Source organism: Cryptomeria japonica, chromosome 2, assembly GCF_030272615.1.
Source record: "Cryptomeria japonica chromosome 2, Sugi_1.0, whole genome shotgun sequence".
NCBI classification, from domain to species: Eukaryota; Viridiplantae; Streptophyta; class Pinopsida; order Cupressales; family Cupressaceae; genus Cryptomeria; species Cryptomeria japonica.
The window spans coordinates 160,880,450-160,901,788 of record NC_081406.1 but is presented as its reverse complement, the minus strand read 5'-3'; the positions used below and the strand labels follow the sequence as shown (position 1 = coordinate 160,901,788).

At 33.6% G+C, this 21,339-nt stretch overlaps 2 protein-coding genes across 2 annotated transcripts; both read right to left on the bottom strand.

The window, feature by feature from the left end:
- Positions 1–8,032: 8,032 nt before the first annotated feature.
- LOC131070538 (polygalacturonase-like) lies at positions 8,033–9,991 on the bottom strand. Its single transcript, XM_058006102.1, has 7 exons — positions 9,986–9,991; positions 9,790–9,876; positions 9,494–9,701; positions 8,875–8,956; positions 8,656–8,763; positions 8,363–8,489; positions 8,033–8,269 (listed from the first exon to the last, which is right to left on the bottom strand). The coding sequence occupies exons 1-7, from the start codon at positions 9,989–9,991 to the stop codon at positions 8,033–8,035; spliced, it is 855 nt and encodes a 284-aa protein (XP_057862085.1).
- Positions 9,992–14,123: 4,132 nt separating this feature from the next.
- LOC131070539 (polygalacturonase-like) lies at positions 14,124–16,656 on the bottom strand. Its single transcript, XM_058006105.1, has 8 exons — positions 16,441–16,656; positions 16,164–16,292; positions 15,763–15,921; positions 15,467–15,674; positions 15,010–15,091; positions 14,790–14,898; positions 14,454–14,579; positions 14,124–14,360 (listed from the first exon to the last, which is right to left on the bottom strand). Exons 1-8 carry the CDS (start codon positions 16,654–16,656, stop codon positions 14,124–14,126), a joined length of 1,266 nt encoding a protein of 421 aa, XP_057862088.1.
- Between the last annotated feature and the right edge of the window lie 4,683 nt (positions 16,657–21,339).

Genomic DNA, 21,339 nt, shown 5'->3' with positions numbered 1-21,339 from the left:
GACTAACATTATTGAGAATCCTTCCCTTCATTATTCTCATCATGAGAATGAGTGTTTAGTACAAGTTCCTAATAAACAATTGATGAAGACGGAAAAATAATTGGGAGACCTTCAACAATTTGTGTCAATAAAAAATGTCTAGGGAGATAATCCCCTTCATTGAATATTTAACAAAGTTGATTCAAAGTGATGAATATGGTGTGGAAGATCTATGTGGCATAGCCAACATATTGAATGTCAATGCTATGAGGTTTTCTATTTGTGTCAAAGTTCTTGGACATGCCACTCCTCCATTACAAGTTAAGATATCTATGCCCCTACATATATAATCACTATACCTACATACAAGTCTTGAATCATGGCTACCATTGTACAACATGGTAATGATATCCATGTTAGTAGTGGGGGGATTCTATGAATCAATATTCTTATATTCCACTTACAAACAATCTCCATTTTGTTTCTCAAAACATGCATCAACCATCTCCTCCACCCACCTACCACAATGTTCCACCTAGCTACCATACTATACCTTCAAATCCTATCACAATGCAAGTTTTCCAATAATATTTAGAACAAATCAATATTCAAAAAAAAAAATTATTTGGTATTTAAATAAGAATCAATTTTAGGCATGGAAAGAATATTTGTTGGTAATGTTGGTAAACTTATGAGAAAAATTTATTTATTTTTAAATTCATATTTATCATGAAAATGAATGCACTCGAAGATTAAATTTTTTATTAATTTTTTTGGGAACCTTTCCATTTCCATTTTCTTTAGAATAGAAAAGGCAAGAAAATTTATGTTCAACAATTAATTGCAAATGAAATAATTTGCAAAAACTAGAATTAAAGAGTAAAAGACAAAAAACATGAACTGAAGATATAAAACACTAAGAATTTATACTGGTTCACCAATATGGCTACCTCCAGTTTAAATCAAGGGAAGTCTCTTATTAATATCTATATTTTGTTTATACATATAACAACAAGGTTATCTCAACCATAAAAGGTAATTATATAATATTATCCATATTGATTTTATAAGCTTTCAATTGGAATTAAAGTAGTCATGGAATAGAGGGGAAAATAAGTGTCTGCTAGATTTCACATAACCAACAATCTCCCACTTGAAGTCCAACTACTATTGAAAATATAAAAAATGTTTCTGCATTTCCACGCTATTGTCACATTTTAAATGGTAAGAGAAACCTTGCGAAAAATTAAACTTCTACCTTGGTACCATCTTTGTCAATGCACTAGAAATATTTACCTTGGTGTAGGTCTTTTCAACTTACAAATTTCCCTCTTTAAGAATAATTCAGATGAAGTGTTACCAAACCTCAATATGCTTGGTCCTATTATGAAATGCAACATTATTAGCCTAGTGAATAGTGGTGCATTTGTCACAAAAACAATAAAAATATTTTGTTGGTAGTCCAATTCACCCAACAACTATTGCAACCATATATTCAACCTAAGTATCCCAATAAGAAAAATATATTAAACCTTAATAGTGGAGAGGGAAACCAATTGTTGCAATCTAGAAACCCAACTAATCACTACTCAAGAAAATGGGAAAATATAAGTTGCAGTTGATCATTATTTGTCCAAGTCACTAATAATATCAAAGCCAACAAAACCTTGCAGTGAATCTTCTCTCCCTCCAAAGCATAAAACATGTAGGTTTGAAGTACACTCCAAATTTGTAAAATCCACTTGACTACTTGCCAATGTGTTTTATTGAAAGGATTACACGTATATTTACTTACTACTCCCATTGCATGGGTAATGTCTAAGAAAGTGCATACCATGGCATACATGAGACTTGTAACAGTTGATGAATACCAAACTCCTTTAATTTCTTCTTTTTCTTCTTGTTTCCTTGGACAAAAGGTAGAAGATAAGGGAACGTGATCATCTAATGGTGTTCTAACAAACTTAGCATCTTTCACACTAAACCTATCCAAGACCTTGTTAATTTTCTTCTCTTATGAAAATCTAATTTTCCTCTTCCATCTATCCTAGATTATTGTCATACAAAGATTCCTCTTTGGTACCCCTAAGTCCTCAATTCCAAAATTTTGAGCTACCTATTGTTTCAAATCATAAACAACTTTGATACCACCATTCCTTAAATCCTTTTAATAAACACACATATCAAATTTACAACAAATAAATGTTGCTTATTAATGAAGGAGTTAAATTTGAGATACCACTACCTCAAGCCTTTCTTGAGCCTTATGAAATCCAAAGTATGATTGGTCATAAGAGAATCCATTTCTTCTTGCATTCCCTCTATCCATTTATCATGTTTAACATCTTTGTAGCCTTCCTTGAAGGTACCTTACTTTTCCTAATCAAATATCACTAATTAATAATCAAGTAACTTTAGTGGAGGTTTATTTTTGCAAGTGGACCTCCTCAATTGAAGAGATGGCTACATTGATTTTATTTTTCTGGATTTGGTAAACATTATAAATTAGTATCTTTATACCACCATCACTCCTTGTAAATTATTATTTGGAAAATCAATTCTCTACATATTATCTGTATCAAGATTACTAGTATTATTAAATTTCCTCTATATACTGATGAAAATAAGGTAGACAGGTGAGCGGGGAGGGTGAATCAGTTGTAACCAAAACTTACAACAACTTACATAAATCTTAGATCTGATAATTAATTGTGAAATCATAAGTCAACAAAACAACATGAACACACATAACACCAAGATTTTTGACATGGAAAACCTGGTCAAGAGAAAAACCACAGTATGAACCTACCAACAATATGATGATACCCTGTTAGAAGTATATGAAATATTACAAGGGGGAATGCACATGCATTCAGGCACACTTCCTAGAGCTTACTGCTTAAAAACAACAAAGGGAAACAACCTTGGGAAGGCTCACTACCTTACAAACATATTCGGATCACTTCTGGAAAATCATGAATTGAGAAATAGTATTGTCAATTTGCCTGGTTATTATTCTAGTTAAGCACATAACTTTCATCCTCTTCTCATACTTCTTATCTTCTTTCAAATGATTAATACATATTTGCACACTCCACACACATCTCACAATTATTATTATATTTATTTATGCATGACATCAACCTTGGATCAATATCATCAAGGTTGCCTCAACACTTATCACCTAATTACCAACTATAACCATACACGCTACAATATCACATGCATGCCAAAATAATGTTGGCTAAGACATAGATGGACCAAAATAAATACCTCAAATATGAAACACCTACAAGAATTAAGTCACAAACATCTACAACATGCTACAAACATCATGTCAACAAAGAACATGAAGAAACCATCGGACCAAAGAAAATCATCAATAACGCAATCACTGATCAATATAGACCACCAAAACGAATAACACCTAGTCTAGAAACATCCACCAGCATCATGAATTACCACAAAAACATCCACATCAACTATAATTACTAGAATCATCGTTATCATCATACCGAACTTCAAGAACATTAATCAAACTAACTGTCAACTTGAAAAATTTACTTGCAAAGCTCCAAACCACAAACCACTTGAATTGAAGACACACATAAGTGTCTCAAACACAATTCCAAATCCATGGACCAAAATATTACAATGAGAAGAAATCCGATTCAAATTACTAATACTCTAGCATCACTGAACAATAGAAAAACTGGCCAGAACACAGATAACCATAACTAAATCAAATCTTCATGCAGACCTCTGAAAATTACATTGAATCATCTAAACACAATCCTCTACAAACCCTTTAATATATAAACACTGATTATCAATATACAAAAGAATCTCACTAACTGACCTCCACTGCAACACTACATCAAATAGAGAAATATGTTGATATCAATGACAACACATCTATCAAGTATCATTAAAGAATATATTTGCAATACTCATCTCAATAATCCAACATATACCTTGTACCCTAAATTTTTGTCATTTTAGTATCAACATTACTAGTTTTAACATTATCAACATTGTTTCTTATTACCTATGTGGCATCAATACAATGAAATGACCTATGTAAATTCTAATAATTAGGGGACATTCTATCTAGCATCCCCTGTATATCACCAAAATTGGTTCTCTCTACCTATGTAGCAGTAACATCACCAAAAGTAATCTACCAACTTTGGAATGAAGATGGTATTGAAAAAGTTTGACTATGTGTGTGAGCCTCATTATCACCTCCAGCCACAAGTAGTGAGTTTTGCATAAAGATTAATGGTGGGCATGATAGATATGATAGGTTGTGTTATTTCCATCTCATGTATTAAATAAAATGGAAAGGGGGACCTTTTGGTGGATTTGTGCAGGAATAGAACCACATATGTGTTTGAGGTATTAACAATATCTACAAATAATTCATAAAAAAACAATAAAAAACTAGAGACCATGAAAAAAGGGGGACTAGAATGGGTAACTTAGGATTGTCTTCACACACAGGAGAGTCAAGTTAACTTCTTATGGAGTCATCTTCACTCATAAATGGTGGAGAAAACACATTTAGATAAGGCATCATGGGAATGCTGGCAGAAATAGATATATGCTAATAGGATGTAGAGTATGAATAATTTAGAGGCTATATAAACGTGCTTGGGGCCTACATGGGACTAATTTTTCCTTCAAAATATGTTATAGGGGGTATATAAATAATATTATTTTCTCCTCTAACTATGAATTGTGTAGACTGTTGTAGATTACTTCTTGTTTACACTTTTGAATTAGCATTTGAAAATTCTGATAAGGGCACATACTCCTTTGTTTGTGTTGCTTGTGTTTGTAGGCCATGGAATACTTTTTCATTAAATACAACATCCCTACTATGAATAAGTTACTTGGAAATTGGATCTCAGAGTTGAAAAGAATATTGCTCCTTTCCATAGAAAACAATTATACACCATCTTGATTTAGGATCTGGGTATGTGTAGGATCATGGTGGGCCAAACAAACCCTTAGGTGGCAATGAAAATAAAAACCAGAGTTAGGCAACTTGACATAAAATTTGAATAATTTACCCACATTATTTTAAAAATATGTAAGAATAGAATTTTTAGAAAAATGAATGTAGTTTCTAAGCTGCTATTTTTTTTCTAAAAATAAATAAATCTATTTGACAAAAAATTGAAATTTCAATGCAGTAGTACTAGAATTTCAGATTAAAGATAAGAACCAGCTGCCTGTCTGACCACCCTAACCACAATCAAATCATAATATTTTTTTTATAAGATTTTAGATATAAGTAGAAGGCTCATGTCCAGTTGTGATAGATATTTTTTTTTTTAAATAAATAATTAATATTGTTTTTTTATGATAGGCTTTTAAAATATAAAAAACTTGTATGTTTGAACACCATAACTTAGTCAAACTCTATGAAATTCAATCATAAATTTTTAATACTATAGTATACGAAGCATAGAATGTGACACATGTTTTGGATTTAAAAAATGCGATACTATTTGAAAGTTAAATAAATTTCAATCAGCCTATCAATCAGGACTTTAGCCAGAATATTGCCACTATTTGGCCCCTCATGATCCTGAACATAACCATTCAATTTCACCCACTTCTCCTTGAGACATAACCGAATACTTCAAAATTAAAAACTTGTAGATGATTGAAATAAATTATTTTTCATAACCATTTCTCAATAGGAATATCAAATTCCAATGGAGATGAAGAGCATCAATTGATCAAATAGAAAGTCATGTCAATCACCTTTGCCCAAAATTCCTTTCCCAATCTAACTTCAAAGAGAATACTCTGAGTCCTCTCTAAAATTGTTGAATTCAACTTCTCAACTGCACCATTTTCTTGAGTGTTGAAAGAAACTATTTTAATCCTTCGGATGTCATTATCTTCACAAAAACCATCAAAATCCAGAGAGAAAAATTCTCCCCCATTACAAGTTTTCAAATATTTTAATTTTTTTGTCAATCTGATTTTTAACTATGGCTTTGAAAATATTTAAGTTTGAAAACTCTTGTAATATTTTATTGATCATATAACCCACAACTTTTGAGTACAATCATCAAGAAAGGTAACTAAATAATTGCCTCCTTCAATAGAGGTTACCTCCATATGACCAAACACATCTGAGTGGATGAACTCCAAGGGCATTGTCTTCTTGACATGATTGATTTTTAAGAAGCTCATCATTCCTTTTTTTCCATAGGTACAATGCTCACACAACTCCAAATAAATATATTTCAAACTTAGCAGTAAATTCCTTTTTAGCATGATTTTGAGTCCCCCTTTGCTCATATGTTTGAGCCTCTTATGCCAAAGATTTGTCTTTCTATCCATAGTTGTCATTGCAACTCCTACTTCAATGCAACTCTTTAGAACATATAGGATTCCCAATTTGTTACCTCTTGCAACAATCAAAGATCATTTGGTCACTTTTCAAGAGTTTGAAAAAAATGTGATGCAACATCCTTGAACATCAAGTTGTCAAGTAAAAATTAGATTTCTTTTTAACTTTGTAACATGTCTCACATCCTTCAAGAGACATTTTTTTTCCTTCATTAATCTCAATATCATGTCAACTTTGCAAGCTATCTCTCATGGCTAATTACCACCAAGATAAACTCTACCAATTTCACCTTCTTCATAGTTCTTAAAGGCTTCCCAACACGAAGTTGCATGAAAAATCACTAGAGTCCAATACCCATGAATTTGTTGTAGTTTCACATGTTGACAAGATTAGAGCACCTTTGTCTTGTTCACATGTTACATTAACTTCATTGTCCTTTAATTGATTTTGTACCTTTTTGTTAGACCAATAATTCTTCTTGGTGGGACCTTCTTTGCCACAAAACCAGCAACATTTGTTTCTCCCTCAAGACTTGGATCTCCTTCAAGATTTTATTTTTGCCTCAATCGTGATGCCTACCTTTGTTTCCAAAAATCAAGGTATCAGTCGATGAGGTTCCTTGGTTTTTCCTCCTCATGTCTTCACTAAGAAGAGTGCTCGCAACATCATCAAATTTTAATTTTTTTGTTAGAGATCAAATTGTTGATTTCCATTACAAATCCTTCCCAACGGTTTGGTAGAGAGAACAACATCTAAATATCTATGATTTTGTCATCCAAATTTATGCTCACTGAAACCCATTAACTAATCAAGGTATTAAATTCAATGAGATGATTTGATATACATCCCCCTTCTTTCATCTTCAAATTATATAACTTTTTCATGAGGAAAACTTTATTTGAAGTTGATACCATTTTATACTTATCAGATAATTTATCCCACAATCCTTTTGAAGTTGCTTTCTATGAAACATTAAACAAGACGTTGTTGGATAGAGAGAGAATGATGGTTGCTGTCACCTTTTTGTCTAGTTTCTCCCAGTCCTCATTAGTCATCGAACTTAGCTTATTGGCTTTCCCTTCTAACGCGAGTGAGAAATCTTCTTTGATCAGCAATGATTTTGTTGCATCTTTCACAATCCAAAATTCTATCCAAATTATTTTTCAATTCTATATTTATCCACTTCTTCCATTTTTCTTGAAATTCTTCACCAATTTCCAAACAGCTCCTTCACCGAGCTATAATAACAGCTATCAAATAATTAAGTGTAAATAAAATGATTTGGAAAAACCACAGTTAAAAAATAGAAGACAAAAAAAATAAAAAAATTGAAAAACGTTAAACACCAAGAATTTATAATGATTCGCCAATATAACTATATCAATTTTGAAGCATGGGAAATCACTTATTAATATCTCTCATTCATTCATACATACATACAGCAAGCTTATCCCAGCTATGTAATGTAATTATAACTTCCTGCATATTATTTTTATAAAACTGGATCACATAACCGACAATTTATTAATACCAATGGTCAATTCATTTACAAGTACATATTCTTCAGTTTAAACCTGATAATTAAATTATCAACTCTTCGAAGCTATTATGTACTACATTATTTTTCAATGATTTAAGAAAAGGTTACTACACTAGAAACAGCTTGACAGCTGTGGCATATCATTTGGCATTTTGACCCAGACAAGCTGAAGGAATCACAACTCCAAGGGTGCGAGCCTTTACGTGTTGGGCATTACAAGCAGCATGCGCCCCTGAGTTAGTTACCAAATCTTTATTCTCCATTGTTATGCCAGTGCAAGATCCGCTTTGGCTGCACAACAATGTGATTTCGTCTTCTGTTGCTGATGTGCCTCTGATATTACTGTATTGTACATTACTGATTTTCACAGCAGAACCCTACATCAAAGGAAAAGATAAGCTTTGGATCAGATCTCAGCTGTATTGAAAGCAAAAACTGAGTTTAATTAAGGATTTAGATCAGATGTCTACCTGAGCCTTGCAACGAGACCCAGTGTCACCTGTCTCACAGTAGAATTGGTTAATTATTATTGGGTTGCTCACATCTTCCATATGGACGTTCTCATATGTTATATCACGTGCCATGCCAGAACCCCCTGTTATATAATAGAGAGTTTGTCAATAAGCGCCATTTCAAATTGTGAACCTGTTGAAAATCCCATGAAAATTAAAAAACCCACCATGCTGCTTATACTTCTTTGCTGCAATTCTATATTTCATCTATCCTCAGCATACATCGAGTTTTTTAAAATAATCATTATACCTGCCATGTCTTGATTCTCAATCCATTCGTTGTTGATTTCAACTTGGCACCGTTCACGTGAATCGAATGAACATCTGCTTTCGTATTTCCTTTTGCAAGACTTCCAATGCTGCACAATGATACAAATAATATAGAGAATTTCTCATGCCAAACATAGTTACAAAGACATTAATTATTCTTAACTGTTAAAGGAACTGTGTTTATTTAGAGCGTTAATCACCTTATTCCATGGCCTGGACCGCATGTGATATCACTGATCCTGATATTTGAAGACCCATCACCTATCCCTATGCAATCATCTCCTGCAGTGATCACATTTCGATACTCATCTATATACAGATGATACGTTTCTATTCACAAATACTCTCTGCTGTTTAATTTTATATTGAAGAATGAAAGAAATAGTCTCTTGTATTATTGATGACGCAGCTTGATTTCAAGGGAGTTTGTTAAGATTCGGTTTTTATTCACATCATAATTAATCTATGATATGAAATGTTTCAATTATATTATACAGAAGATGCGTTTCTATTCACAAATACTCTCTGCTATTTAATTTTATATTGAAGAATGAAAGAAAAAGTTTCCTGTATTATTGATGACGCTGCTTGATTTCAAGGGAGTTTGTTAAGATTCGGTTTTTATTCAAGTCATAATTAATCTATGATATGAAATATTTCAATTATATTATATATATTTATTTTCTTTATCAACATTTTCGCTAGTAGTCAAAGAAAAAAATTATTTGAGAATTTTACAAACAATTCACCCTTGCAAACTCAAAATGTTTGGCTAAAAATGGAAATCTGTAAATGATAATATTTGACCCCTTCCTTTACCTGTTCCAATAGTCGAATCTTTTATGACTATGTTTGTGGATTGGAACGTATCAATTCCATCAGCGTTTGGGCCGCTTTCTGGTGCTTGAATGGTAATACCCACGATCTGGACACTGTCACAATTTGTCAATGTGACATGAAATTGAGGACTGTTTGTCACCGTCAGTCCACTCAGTGCACTCCCTTTCACATCATTGAATTGAATGGTCTATGGAAAAAAGAAAGTCATATGATATGTATCTATATTCTGTATCAGAAACACAGAGATAAGTTTAGCAGTTTAAATGGTTACTAACCGCTGGTCTACTTTTCTGTTTTCCCCACCAATTATTTCCTCTTCCGTCAATGGTGCCCTTCCCTGTCAATGTAAATTGTTGAAGATGCTGGAACGATAACCACACATGTGTGCTCTTCCAGCTGCTGGGATTGTCGGGTGCAACAATCGTTCCATCGACCAAGAAAAATAAAAATTAAAACTTTGGAATGAGTTACTCCCATATTCTCGATTCAGTGAGAAAATCTACAGAATTAAGATAAAACATAGAATTAATTTAAGTACGTAAAACTTGGGAGGAGGATTAGTATTCTTACTACAAATGCAATTTAGCATACAACTATATAAATAATATTATTTTCTCCTCTAACTATGAATTGTGTAGACTGTTGTAGATTACTTCTTGTTTACACTTTTGAATTAGCATTTGAAAATTCTAGTAAGGGCACATACTCCTTTGTTAGCGTTTCTTGTGTTTGTAGGCCATGAACACTTTTTCATTAAATACAACATTCCTACTATGAATAAGTTGTTTGGAAATTGGATCTCATAGTTGAAAAGCATATTTCTCCTCTCCATAGAAAACAAGTATACACCATCTTGATTTAGGATTCATGTGTGTGCAAGATCATGGTAGGCCAAACAAACCTTTGAGTGGCAATGAAAATAAAAAAAACTAAAGTTAGGAAACTTGACATAAAAATTTGAATAAGTTACCAACATTATTTCAAAAATACGTAAGAATAAATTGTTTAGAAAATTGAATGTAGTTGTTTATGGTAAAAATGGAAACAACAATATTGAAAGACTAAAATAAATTCAACCACAAAACCCTAGCCTAACAACAACAAAGATCCACCATAACATATGAAGATTACCTAAGACAATGCAAATCAAATGAAATCACAAAGATTATACCATCACATGTCCAATAGGGTTCGGATATCCATTCTTCCTATCTCCATTGATCTTGCTTGATATATTTGCTCTCAGATTTTATGTGTGCACAAGAGCTCAACAAAGAATGGAAATGTGGTTGGAAGTAGGTTTGATTGCATATGAAAGTTTGAATGCTAGAATGCTTGAACGATTGATTATCTTATTAGGGTTGATAATGAAGGAAACATCTCCTTATATAGAAGACACTATAAGAAATGGAGGAACAAGATTGAGAGGTGTAAAAGGTAAATGGTTGACTAAGATTAAAGGGTAGGTAGAGGAAATAAGAAAATAATGTAATGAGAGGGTAGGTAGTGTAGGAATTTATTTTAGTCTTTCAATATTGTTGTTTCCATTTGTACCATAAACATTTTGGCACACCCAGTGGGACATGGATTTTTGTTTAATTAATAGAAGACTTAGGCTTAAAATAATTAAATAAATAAAGATATTTATTTAATTAGACAAGACAATTTTAGGTGTCTACAATAGTTTCTAAGCTGCTATTTTTTTCTAAAAATAAATAAATCTAATTGACAAAAAATTGAAATTTCAATGCAGTAGTACTAAAATTTCAGGAAAAAGATAAGAAGTGGGTGTCTGTCTGACCACCCTAACAAAAATCAAATCATAATATCTTTTCTATAAAATTTTAGATACAAGTTGAAGGCTCACGTCCAGATGCGACACATATATATTTTTTTTAATTTATTTTGAAATAAATAACTAATTATGGTTTTCTTACTACAAACTTTAAAAATGCAAAAAACATGTCTGTTTTACCACCATAACTTTGTCAAACTCTATGAAATTCAATCATAAATTTTGATCCTATAGTATACGAAACATAGAATGTGGCACATGTTTCAAATTTAAAAAATGTGATACTATATATAAGTTAAATATTTTTAAATCAGCCTATCAATCAGGACTTTAGTCAGAATATTGCCACTTTTTGACCCCTTATGATCCTGAACATACCCATTCAATTTCATCCACTTCTCCTTAAGACATAAGTGAATAATTCACAATAAAAAAATTATAGATGATTGAAATAAATTATTTTTCATAACCATTTCTCAATGGGAATATCAAAGTCCAATGGAGATGAAGAGCATTGATTGATCAAATAGAATGTCATGTCAATCATCTTTGCCCAAAATTCCTTTCCGAATCTAACTTTAGAGAGAATACTCTGAGTCCTCTCTAAAATTGTTCAATTCAGCTTCTCAACTGCACCTTTTTCTTGAGGGTTGAAAGGAACTATTTTAATCCTTTGGATGCCATTATCTTCCAAAGAACCATCAAAATCCAAAGAGAAAAATTCTCCCCCATTACAAGTTTTTAAACATTTTAATTTTTTTGTCAATCTGATTTTCAGCGATAGCTTTGAAATTATTTAAGTTTGAAAAGACTTCTAATATTTTATTGAGCATATAACCCACATCTTTTGAGTACAATCATCACAAAGGTAACAAAATAATTGCCTCCTTCAATAGAGGTTACTTCCATATGACCAAACACATCCGAGTGGATGAGCTCCAAGGGCATTGTCTTCTTGTCATGACTCATTTTCAAGAAGCTCATCATCCCTTTTTTTCCATAGATAAAATGCTCACACGACTCCAAATCAATATATTTCAAACTTGGCAGTAAATTCCTTTATAGCGTGATTTTGAGTCCCCCTTTGCTCATATGTTTTAGCCTCTTATGCCAAACGTTTTGTCCTGCTATCCATAATTGTCATTGCAACGCCCACTTCAACGCAATTGTTTAGATCATATAGGATTCCCAATTTGTTACCTCTTGCAATAATCAAGGATCCTTTGGTCACTTTTAAAGAGTTTGAACAAAATGTGATGCAACATCCTCGAGAATCAAGTTGTCAAGTAAAAATCAAATTTCTTTTTAACTTTGTAACATGTCTCACATCCTTCAAGAGATATTTATTTTCCTTCATCAATCTCAATATCATGTCAACTTTGCCAACTATCTCTCATCTCCCATTGTCACCAAGATAAACTCTACCAATTTCACCTTCTCCATAGTTCTTAAAGGCTTCCCAACACAGAGTTGCATGCAAAAAGAACTAGAGTCCAATACCCATGTATTTGTTGTAGTTTCACATATTGACAAGATTAGAGAACCTTCATCGTCTTCATATGTTGCATTAACTTCATTGTCCTTTAATTGATTTTTTTCCTTTTTGTTAGACCAAAAATTCTTCTTGGTGGGACCTTCTTTGCCATAAAACCAGCAACACCTATTTCTCTCTCAAGACTTTGATCTCCTCGAAGATTTAATTTCTGCCTCTAGCATGATGCCTACCTTTGTTGGCAAAAATTAAGGTATCACTCGATGAGGTTCCTTTGTTTTTCCTCCTTGGGTCTTCACTAAGAAGAGTCCTTGCAACATCATCAAATTTTAATTTTTTTTGTTTTGAGATCAAATTTTTGATTTCCATTACAACTCCTTCCGAATGGTTTCGTAGAGAGCACAACAACAAAATATCTTTCATTTTGTCATCCAAATTTATGCTTACTGAAACCAATTAACTAATCAAGATATTAAATTCAATGAGATGATTTGACATATTTCCCCCTTCTTTCATCTTCAAATTATATAACTTTTTCATGAGGAAAACTTTATTTGAAGTTGATGCCATTTTATACATATCTGATAGTTTATTCCACAATCCTTTTGAAGTGGCTATCTATGAAACATTAAAAAAGACATTGTTTGATAGAGAGAGAATGATGGTTGCTCTCACCTTTATGTCTAGTTTCTCCCACTCCTCATTAGTCATCGAATTTAGATTATTGCCTTTCCTTTCTAGCACGAGTGAGAAATCTTCTTTAATCAGCAATGATTTTATTGCATCTTTCACAATCCGAAATTCTACACAATTTTTTTTTCAATTCTACATTTATCCACTTCTTCCATTTTTCTTGAAATTCTTCACCGATTTCCAAACAGCTCCTTCACTGAGCTCTAATAACAGTTATCAAATAATTAAATGTAAATAAAATGGTTTGAAAAAACCAAGATTAAAGAATAGAAGACAAAAAAACAAATTGAAAAACATTAAACACCAAGAATTTATAGTGATTCACCAATATAACGATATCAATTTTGAAGCATGGGAAATCACTTATTAATATCTCTGATTCATTCATACAGAAAGCTTATCCCAGCTATGTAATGTAATTCTAACTTCCTCCATATTGTTTTTATAAAACTGGATCAAATAACCGACAATTTATTAATATCAATGGTCAATTCATTACAAGTACATATTCTTCCGTTTAAACTTGATAATTACATTATCAACTCTTCGAAGCTATTATGTACTACATTATTTTTCAATGATTTAAGAAAAGGTTACTATACTAGAAACAGCTGGACGGCTATGGTATATCATTTGGCATTTTTACCCAGACAAGCTGAAGGAATCACAACTCCAAGGGTGCGAGCCTTAACGTGTTGGGCATTACAAGCGGCATGCGCCCCTGAGTTAGTTACCAAATCTATATTCTCCATTGTTATGCCCGTGCAAGATCCGCTTTGGCTGCACGACAATGTGATTCCGTCTTTTGTTGCTGACGTGCCTCTGATATTACTGTATTGTACATTACTGATTTTCACAGCAGAACCCTACATCAAAGGAAAAGATGAACTTTGGATCAGATCTCAGTTGTATTGAAAGCAAAAACTGAGTTTAATTAAGGATTTAGATAGGATGTCTACCTGAGCCTTGCAAACAGACCCAGTGTCACCTGTGTCACAGTAGAATTGGTTAATTATTATTGGGTTGCTCACGTCTTCCATCTGGACGTTCTCATATGTTATATCACTTGCCATGCCAGAACCCCCCTGTTATATTATAGAGAGTTTGTCAATGAGCATTTCAAATTGCGAAACCTGTTGAAAATCCCATGAAAACTAAAAAACCCACCATGCTGCTTATACTTCTGCTTTGCTGCAATTCTATATTTCATCTATCCTCAGCATACATCTGTACTTTTTTTGTTATTATCAAAATAGTAAAGTTTTAATTCGAGTTTATTAAAATAATCATTATACCTGCCATGTCTTGATTCTTAATCCATTCGTTGTTGATTTCAACTTGGCACCGTTCACGTGAATCGAATGGACATCTGCTTTCGTATTTCCTTTTCCAAGACTTCCAATGCTGCGCAATGATACAAATAATATAAAGAATTTCTCATGCCAAACATATTTAGAAAGACATAAATTATTCTTAACTGTTAAGGGATTTGTGTTTATTTAGACCGTTAATCACCTTATTCCATGACCTGGACCGCATGTGATATCACTGATCCTGATATTTGAAGATCCATCACCTATCCCTATGCAATCATCTCCTGCAAGTGATCACATTTCCATGTACTCAGATACTCGTCTATATACAGAAGATACGTTTCTAATCACAAATACTCTCTGCTGTTTAATTTTATATTGAAGAATGAAAGAAAAAGTCTCCTGTATTATTGATGACGCTGCTTGATTTCAAGGGAGTTTGTTAAGATTCGGTTTTTATTCACATCATAATTAATCTATGATATGAAATGAAATGTTTCAATTATATTATACATATTTTTTTTCTTTTATCAACTTTTTCTCTAGTAGTAAAAAAAAAAATTATTTGAAAATTTTACAAACAATTCACCCTTGGAAACTCAAAATGTTTGGCTCAAAAAGGAAATCTTTAAATGATGATATTTGACCCCTTCCTTTACCTGTTCCAATAGTGGAATCTTTTATGACTATGTTTGTGGATTGGAACGTATCAATTCCATCAGTGTTTGGGCTGCTTTCTGGTGCCTGAATGGTAATACCCACGATCTGGACACTGTCACAATTTGTCAATGTGACATGAAATTCAGGACTGTTTGTAACCTTCAGTCCACTCAGTGCACTCCCTTTCACATCATTAAATTGAATGGCCTGTGGAAAAAAGAAAGTCATATGATATGTATCTATATTCTGTATCAGAAACACAGAGATAAATTCAGCAGTTTAAATGGTTACTAACCGTTGGTCTACTTTTCTGTTTTCCCCACCAATTATTTCCTCTTCCGTCAATGGTGCCCTTCCCTGTCAATGTAAATTGTTGAAGATGCTGGAACGACAACCACACATGTGTGCTCTTCCAGCTGCCGGGATTGTCGGGTGCAACAATCGTTCCATCGACCTAGAAAAATAAAAATTAAAACTTTGGAATGAGTTACTCCCATATTCTCGATTCAGTGAGAAAATTTACAGAATTAAGATAAAACATAGAATTAATTTAAGTACGTAAAACTTGGGAGGAGGATTACTATTCTTACTACAGATGCAATTTAGCATACAACTATACAATTTTTCGGCAAAATCAGCTCCATGTATCAGATCCATTGTTTTTAGATCCTTTAGGGTTACGTTGAAATTTTAGACCTGAAATTTGAAGCCAGGCTGACAAGGTCCCAGGAAATTTAGATTGTTAACCAGATAGGTTTTGCCACCTGCTACATGCAAAATTGCGGACGACGCTTTACAAGCATCATTCCATGCACTAGTAAACGCCTGAAAAGCATTAGAATATTAATAAGATATAAGATTTTGGATTCCTTGTTACTAAGATATAAGCATTCTGTTATTGAAGATAGAAACAGTTAAAGTGGAAGTAAATAGGATCTAATACTAGGAACCAGAGAATAAATGGTAAGAGGACCTCAGTATCGTCGTGCACTCCATTACCCACTGCACCATAATTTTGCACGTTAAAGCTTCTTCCATTACTAGCCTGAGTAGCATCCTGAGATATTGTAGAAGCCCTAAGATATCTGTTACTTGCTGTGATTAACTTGGCCAAGAAGACCAAATGTAAGGCCAAGAAGATCAAATTCTTCACATGAAGATTTTGAGCTAGTCGAGCCATTGATCTCATTAGAATTGCAGCCCAACTAATATTTAGTCAAATATGAGTTAGAGAAAGAGTCCTAATGCATAACTAAAGGAGATGTGTGGGAATTTAATAAGGCCAATTTATACTATTTTAGGAGTTATTCTGATTATCACTACGTTCGACTTGCAAGGAAAGGGATATTTAGTACTTGGTTTGATCGACGCATAATTTAATCTTTCCTCTTTCTGCGGTCTAATGCATTTGGCAATAATACTATTTCAGGATATGAATGGTGTTCGAATGTTAGTATATTGGCCATCTCAGATTCTCCAAATGCAAACCACGTACCAATAAAACGGACTATTTCAGGATACCAGATCTTTCGACTTAATCGAAGGATACTAGATCTTTCGACTTTTCCCTGTTACCCTGACCTATTTCTCCGTTCTATATCTTTTTACTTAAAACAGATATTGAGACATAAATTAATATTGATGTCTATATAAGATAGTGAATCCTTTTATATCTTTTCCGGATTCCTCCTCTAGAATCCATATTCTATGGAAACTCACAACACAGAGAAAAGATGCACGATAAATAACTAATATCACGCAACCAAAATAAAGACAACTTGTAAGCTAAAATAATTGAGTTCTTATTTGGCAATCCTTAGTAGTCTATGATCTCAATATAAGGAACAGGCCAGCCTTAAACCCCACGCACTAAGCAACACATTAAATCTAGAGAATGTCAGTCTATTCTGAATGTTTAATACTTTTAAGTCTAGAAGTCAAAGCTTAGTTTGTGTAATTTAAGTCTTCGAACTAATAGGATCAATAATAATATATGTTGCATTTTCTATTGGCTAAATCTATTGAATTAAGGAATGGGAGAATAAATTATTGTACTTCAAAAAAAATAATAGAATAAGCATGTAAATCATATAAATTGATTAGTGTAACTGTATAACAATGTGTCGGTCCCTGCTGATATTGGTTGGTTGAACTTGAAATTCGGCAGCTTGTCAAGAGGTAACTCAGGTCAAACACATGGGGAGGATGGGGTCATAAGGGACTCAAATGGTAAATTGGTTCTAGCTTGTGTGGCTAACCATGAAGTTCAAATCTCAAGATTTACGAAGGTGGTTGCAGTCCACCATGGTATTGTGATTGTGAGGCATAGGGGATACAAAAGAATCATCCTTGAAGGTGATTCTAAAAACACCATAATGATACTTAAAAAGGAAGCTAGAGCAAATTGGAAATCTAGACACCTCATTTCTAAATTTCTTGATCTCTTTATGGTAGGCCATGTCAGAATTAATCACACACATTGGGAAGGTAATAAGTCGATGGACAAGTTGGCTAATCTTGACCCAATTTCCAATCACATTAAATATGGTTAGATTTGCACAAACCACCTGCTAATATTCGTACCACTATCTTGCCTGACATAAATCCTAATCATGCAAAATAATCCGAAGATCGTCTTTTCACTTCTTGTCATATCCACCATATCTACCAATCATTTATTGTTTTGGTGACAGGGCTTTAATTTTGGCATTAGTTACATCTTCCCCAATACCGACCCATGACATCCCTTTCTTACTTCTGGTTTTTCGAATCCTTCTCTAGTTTTAGCCTTCAGTTTCTATGTGAAAAACCTAGTAATGGGTGAAGATCTAATCCAGACATAACCGAACAGCTGCAATGACTTTAAGAACAATGTTAAATTATTGTTGAAGGTGGTGAAAGGAAAGCTTGTGGACTATGTGGAAGGGATACAAGGTTACGACCTTGCCCTGTTTGAGTAGTTTTTTTGGTCTTGAGAGAAGCGCAAGTTAAAATTGGGGGCGTGGTCTTTATAATTTTTGTGGAGACCATTGCCATTCTTACTAGTCTATCCTTGGATGGAATGACTTTCCCCCAAAATCTTAAGGGGACTTACAAGGATGATTTTAAGAGGTTATTTAAACCGAGTGAAGGTGTCTCGAGGCTTTAGAGTGGCTACTATAGTGAGGATTTCCCTACATTCTAGAAAGATGCAGCACTTATTCTCATGAAGCATTTCATGTTGGATAGGAGGTTCAAATGCTTTCACACCCAACTCTTACCCATGTTAAACTATCTCAGGTATGGTGTTAAAATGAATTTATCATTCTACATTTTCTTCTCTTTATCCCAATGGGTTGTTCTAGCTAAAGCCAAGAATAATCCACCTCTTCACCAAAGTTTAATTCAGAGGCTTTATAAGTTTCATCTAGCTCTAACCTCATCTAGTGGGACCCCTTTGATCTCCTTTGGTCCCATTTTCAATTTTAACCTAGTTGTGGAACTTTTTGGAACCCCCATTGCTAAGATTGACCCTAATTTGGCTCCTCATCTAAGAGTAAACAAATCCATAACTAGTTCAACCCTCTTCTTGTGGCCAAACACAAAAATTCCCCTGCTCCCCCTTCTAAGGAAATTGATTTAGTAGATTCTAAGGAAGAGTATTTTTGAGGATCATGTTTTTTCCTCATCCATAGGGTCATATTAGTCTTTGGATAATTCGTAAAGAAGCCCCCTTCACATGCCCTTTAGGTTCCGCTTCCTCGGTCCATGGTGTTTCTACCCTAAACTAGATTCCCCTATTTTGACAAATAAAGTTAATGTTAGTTGAAGTTGTCAAAAAATAGAATGCGATCATTCATTGTCTCCTTTCCTAGCTCAATGTTTCCAAGAAGAAGATTAACAGGTTGGAAGCGGTGGTGGAGACAAAGGCTCATGGTGACATTTAGGCTATAGAAGAAAAAGATGAGAGGTTTAGATGACAGCCAATGACATTGATGAGGAAACTAGAAAATTGGGAGACCATGGAGAAGAAAATCAAGGAGATTAGTGTAAAGGTCAATCTGAGAGATGAGAGGAAAGACATGGAAAATTTGAAGGAAAACCATGAGGCCCTGGAAAGGAAAGTTGAGTAGATGACTTCTCTAAGCAAGAAAGTGGCTATGAATAATTTTGCCTCTTTGCATGATATTTAGAGGGAGATTTAAAGAACGAAGGCAAAGAGGAATTGGCATTTCGATTCTTCTACAATAGCGTCAAACTCCCTCACCTCTATTATTAAGGCTACTCCATATTTTGTGGCTATATCCTTTAGGAAAGATTCAAACAAAAAAATATCCTTTACTAATAAAGTTAAACTATTATGTTATGAATGACAAGAAGATAATTCTCCCACTGTTGGCGGTTCATATAAATTTCCATTTTAATATCGCCTTATTGAGTCATGTCCCTAACTGGTCCTTTGGTCGGGTTGTGTTTCTTGAATTTTCTGTGCAATTCAGTCTTCGCAGTCTTCTTTATTTAAGTTTCACTATGCTGAAATTGAACCTTGAATTTGAACCTTTGGGGTTCAAGGTTCAAAGTTCAACAAGCATCATGTTAAAGTTTATTTCCCCGTGTGGCTTTATAAGTCTATTTCAGTGTTTGTCGGTGTTTAGCATTGGTTGAACCTTGAACTTGAACCTTTCGGGTTCAAGGTTCAAAGTTCAATATTTGTCATGTATATGTTTTTGCGTTGCTGTTGTTCTTCAAGGTTCAAAGTTCAATATTTGATTTCTTGGAAATGATATGAATTTTCATAAGGTGGTGGCAAGGATTTTAAGGAACAGCTAATGGCGACAAAAAAAGGGAATATTCTTTCTAAATGATTTAAAAGTTGTCATTTATAGCAAGTATGGTGTGGGAATCCGTGTTTTTAGATATGAAGTAACTTGTTATTAAATGCATGGTCGTTTGCGATCATTTCAGAGTAATGTCACATGAGTCAAGAGTAATGATGATAACTTATGGATATCATGAGTAAGATTTTCTTGGCTATTTTAAATTGAGTAGTTGTCTTGTAGAGATTGTCATTTCTGAAACATACATTTTAAGGAGAGTTTTTGGAGCGAAAGAAAAATAGACTACGATAGGGGTTTTGCAGATGACAGAGGTAGGTATGTTCAATGACTTTCCTAATTGCTATACTTTTTAAAACATCTGGGTATATTGTTTAGCTACTTGTTTGTATTTTACCTATTTTCTGCTTTATCTGAGTTGATTGGGAAAACATTATTGGTTAAACATGAGGCCGACTTTGCCTAAATTAGTGAACTCTTCTTCCCTTGTGAGTTCCTTACCAAAGCTAGCTGATATGGCTCTACTTCAATTAGATTTAGATGTTTTCTTAGAAAGAGTGAGGAACCTAGCTACTGATTCTATGTTGAAAGATATTGCACAAAGTGGTTTATTGGAAGCGGTGACATTTCCCACAACTGCCCCTTGTCTTGAGTTGGTTTTAGAATGCATAAATCACTATGACAAGGTTAACAAGTGCATTAGGAGAAATAATGGTGAGGTTCTGTTGTCTATTGATAGAGAGACAATAATGGCGGCCATGGGTATCCCACATCGGGAACCCTATGAGGATTAGACTATTGGAAAGTCTTATGGGATTTATTCCAAGAAGAAGCAGTATTACAGAATCATTATTGCACGAAATTGGCTTCTGAAGTATCAAAAGGGCGGCCCAAGGCTACCAAGGCCATTAATCCGAGAGCATTTGATTCCTGAAATCAGGGATTTGGTAATAATGTTGAGCAAAATTAGGGGAAATTCACACTCCTTTTATTGAGTGGACTGGATGTATTTCTTCATCCAAGTCGCTCTCGACAAAAAATGGTTCATTGACTAGGGC

What these genes read in the sequence shown, in the direction of transcription:
- LOC131070538 (XM_058006102.1), bottom strand. An exon ending in AACAGAAAAGTAGACCAGCG is followed by an intron (nt 9,702 to 9,789) that starts GTTAGTAACCAT and finishes TTTTTTCCATAG; the next exon opens with ACCATTCAATTCAATGATGT. An exon ending in AGATTCGACTATTGGAACAG is followed by an intron (nt 8,957 to 9,493) that starts GTAAAGGAAGGG and finishes TGATCACTGCAG; the next exon opens with GAGATGATTGCATAGGGATA.
- LOC131070539 (XM_058006105.1), bottom strand. Translation starts at nt 16,656, where the DNA reads ATGAGATCAATGGCTCGACTAGCTCAAAATCTTCATGTGAAGAATTTG. An exon ending in AACAGAAAAGTAGACCAACG is followed by an intron (nt 15,675 to 15,762) that starts GTTAGTAACCAT and finishes TTTTTTCCACAG; the next exon opens with GCCATTCAATTTAATGATGT. An exon ending in GGTCTGTTTGCAAGGCTCAG is followed by an intron (nt 14,361 to 14,453) that starts GTAGACATCCTA and finishes CCTTTGATGTAG; the next exon opens with GGTTCTGCTGTGAAAATCAG.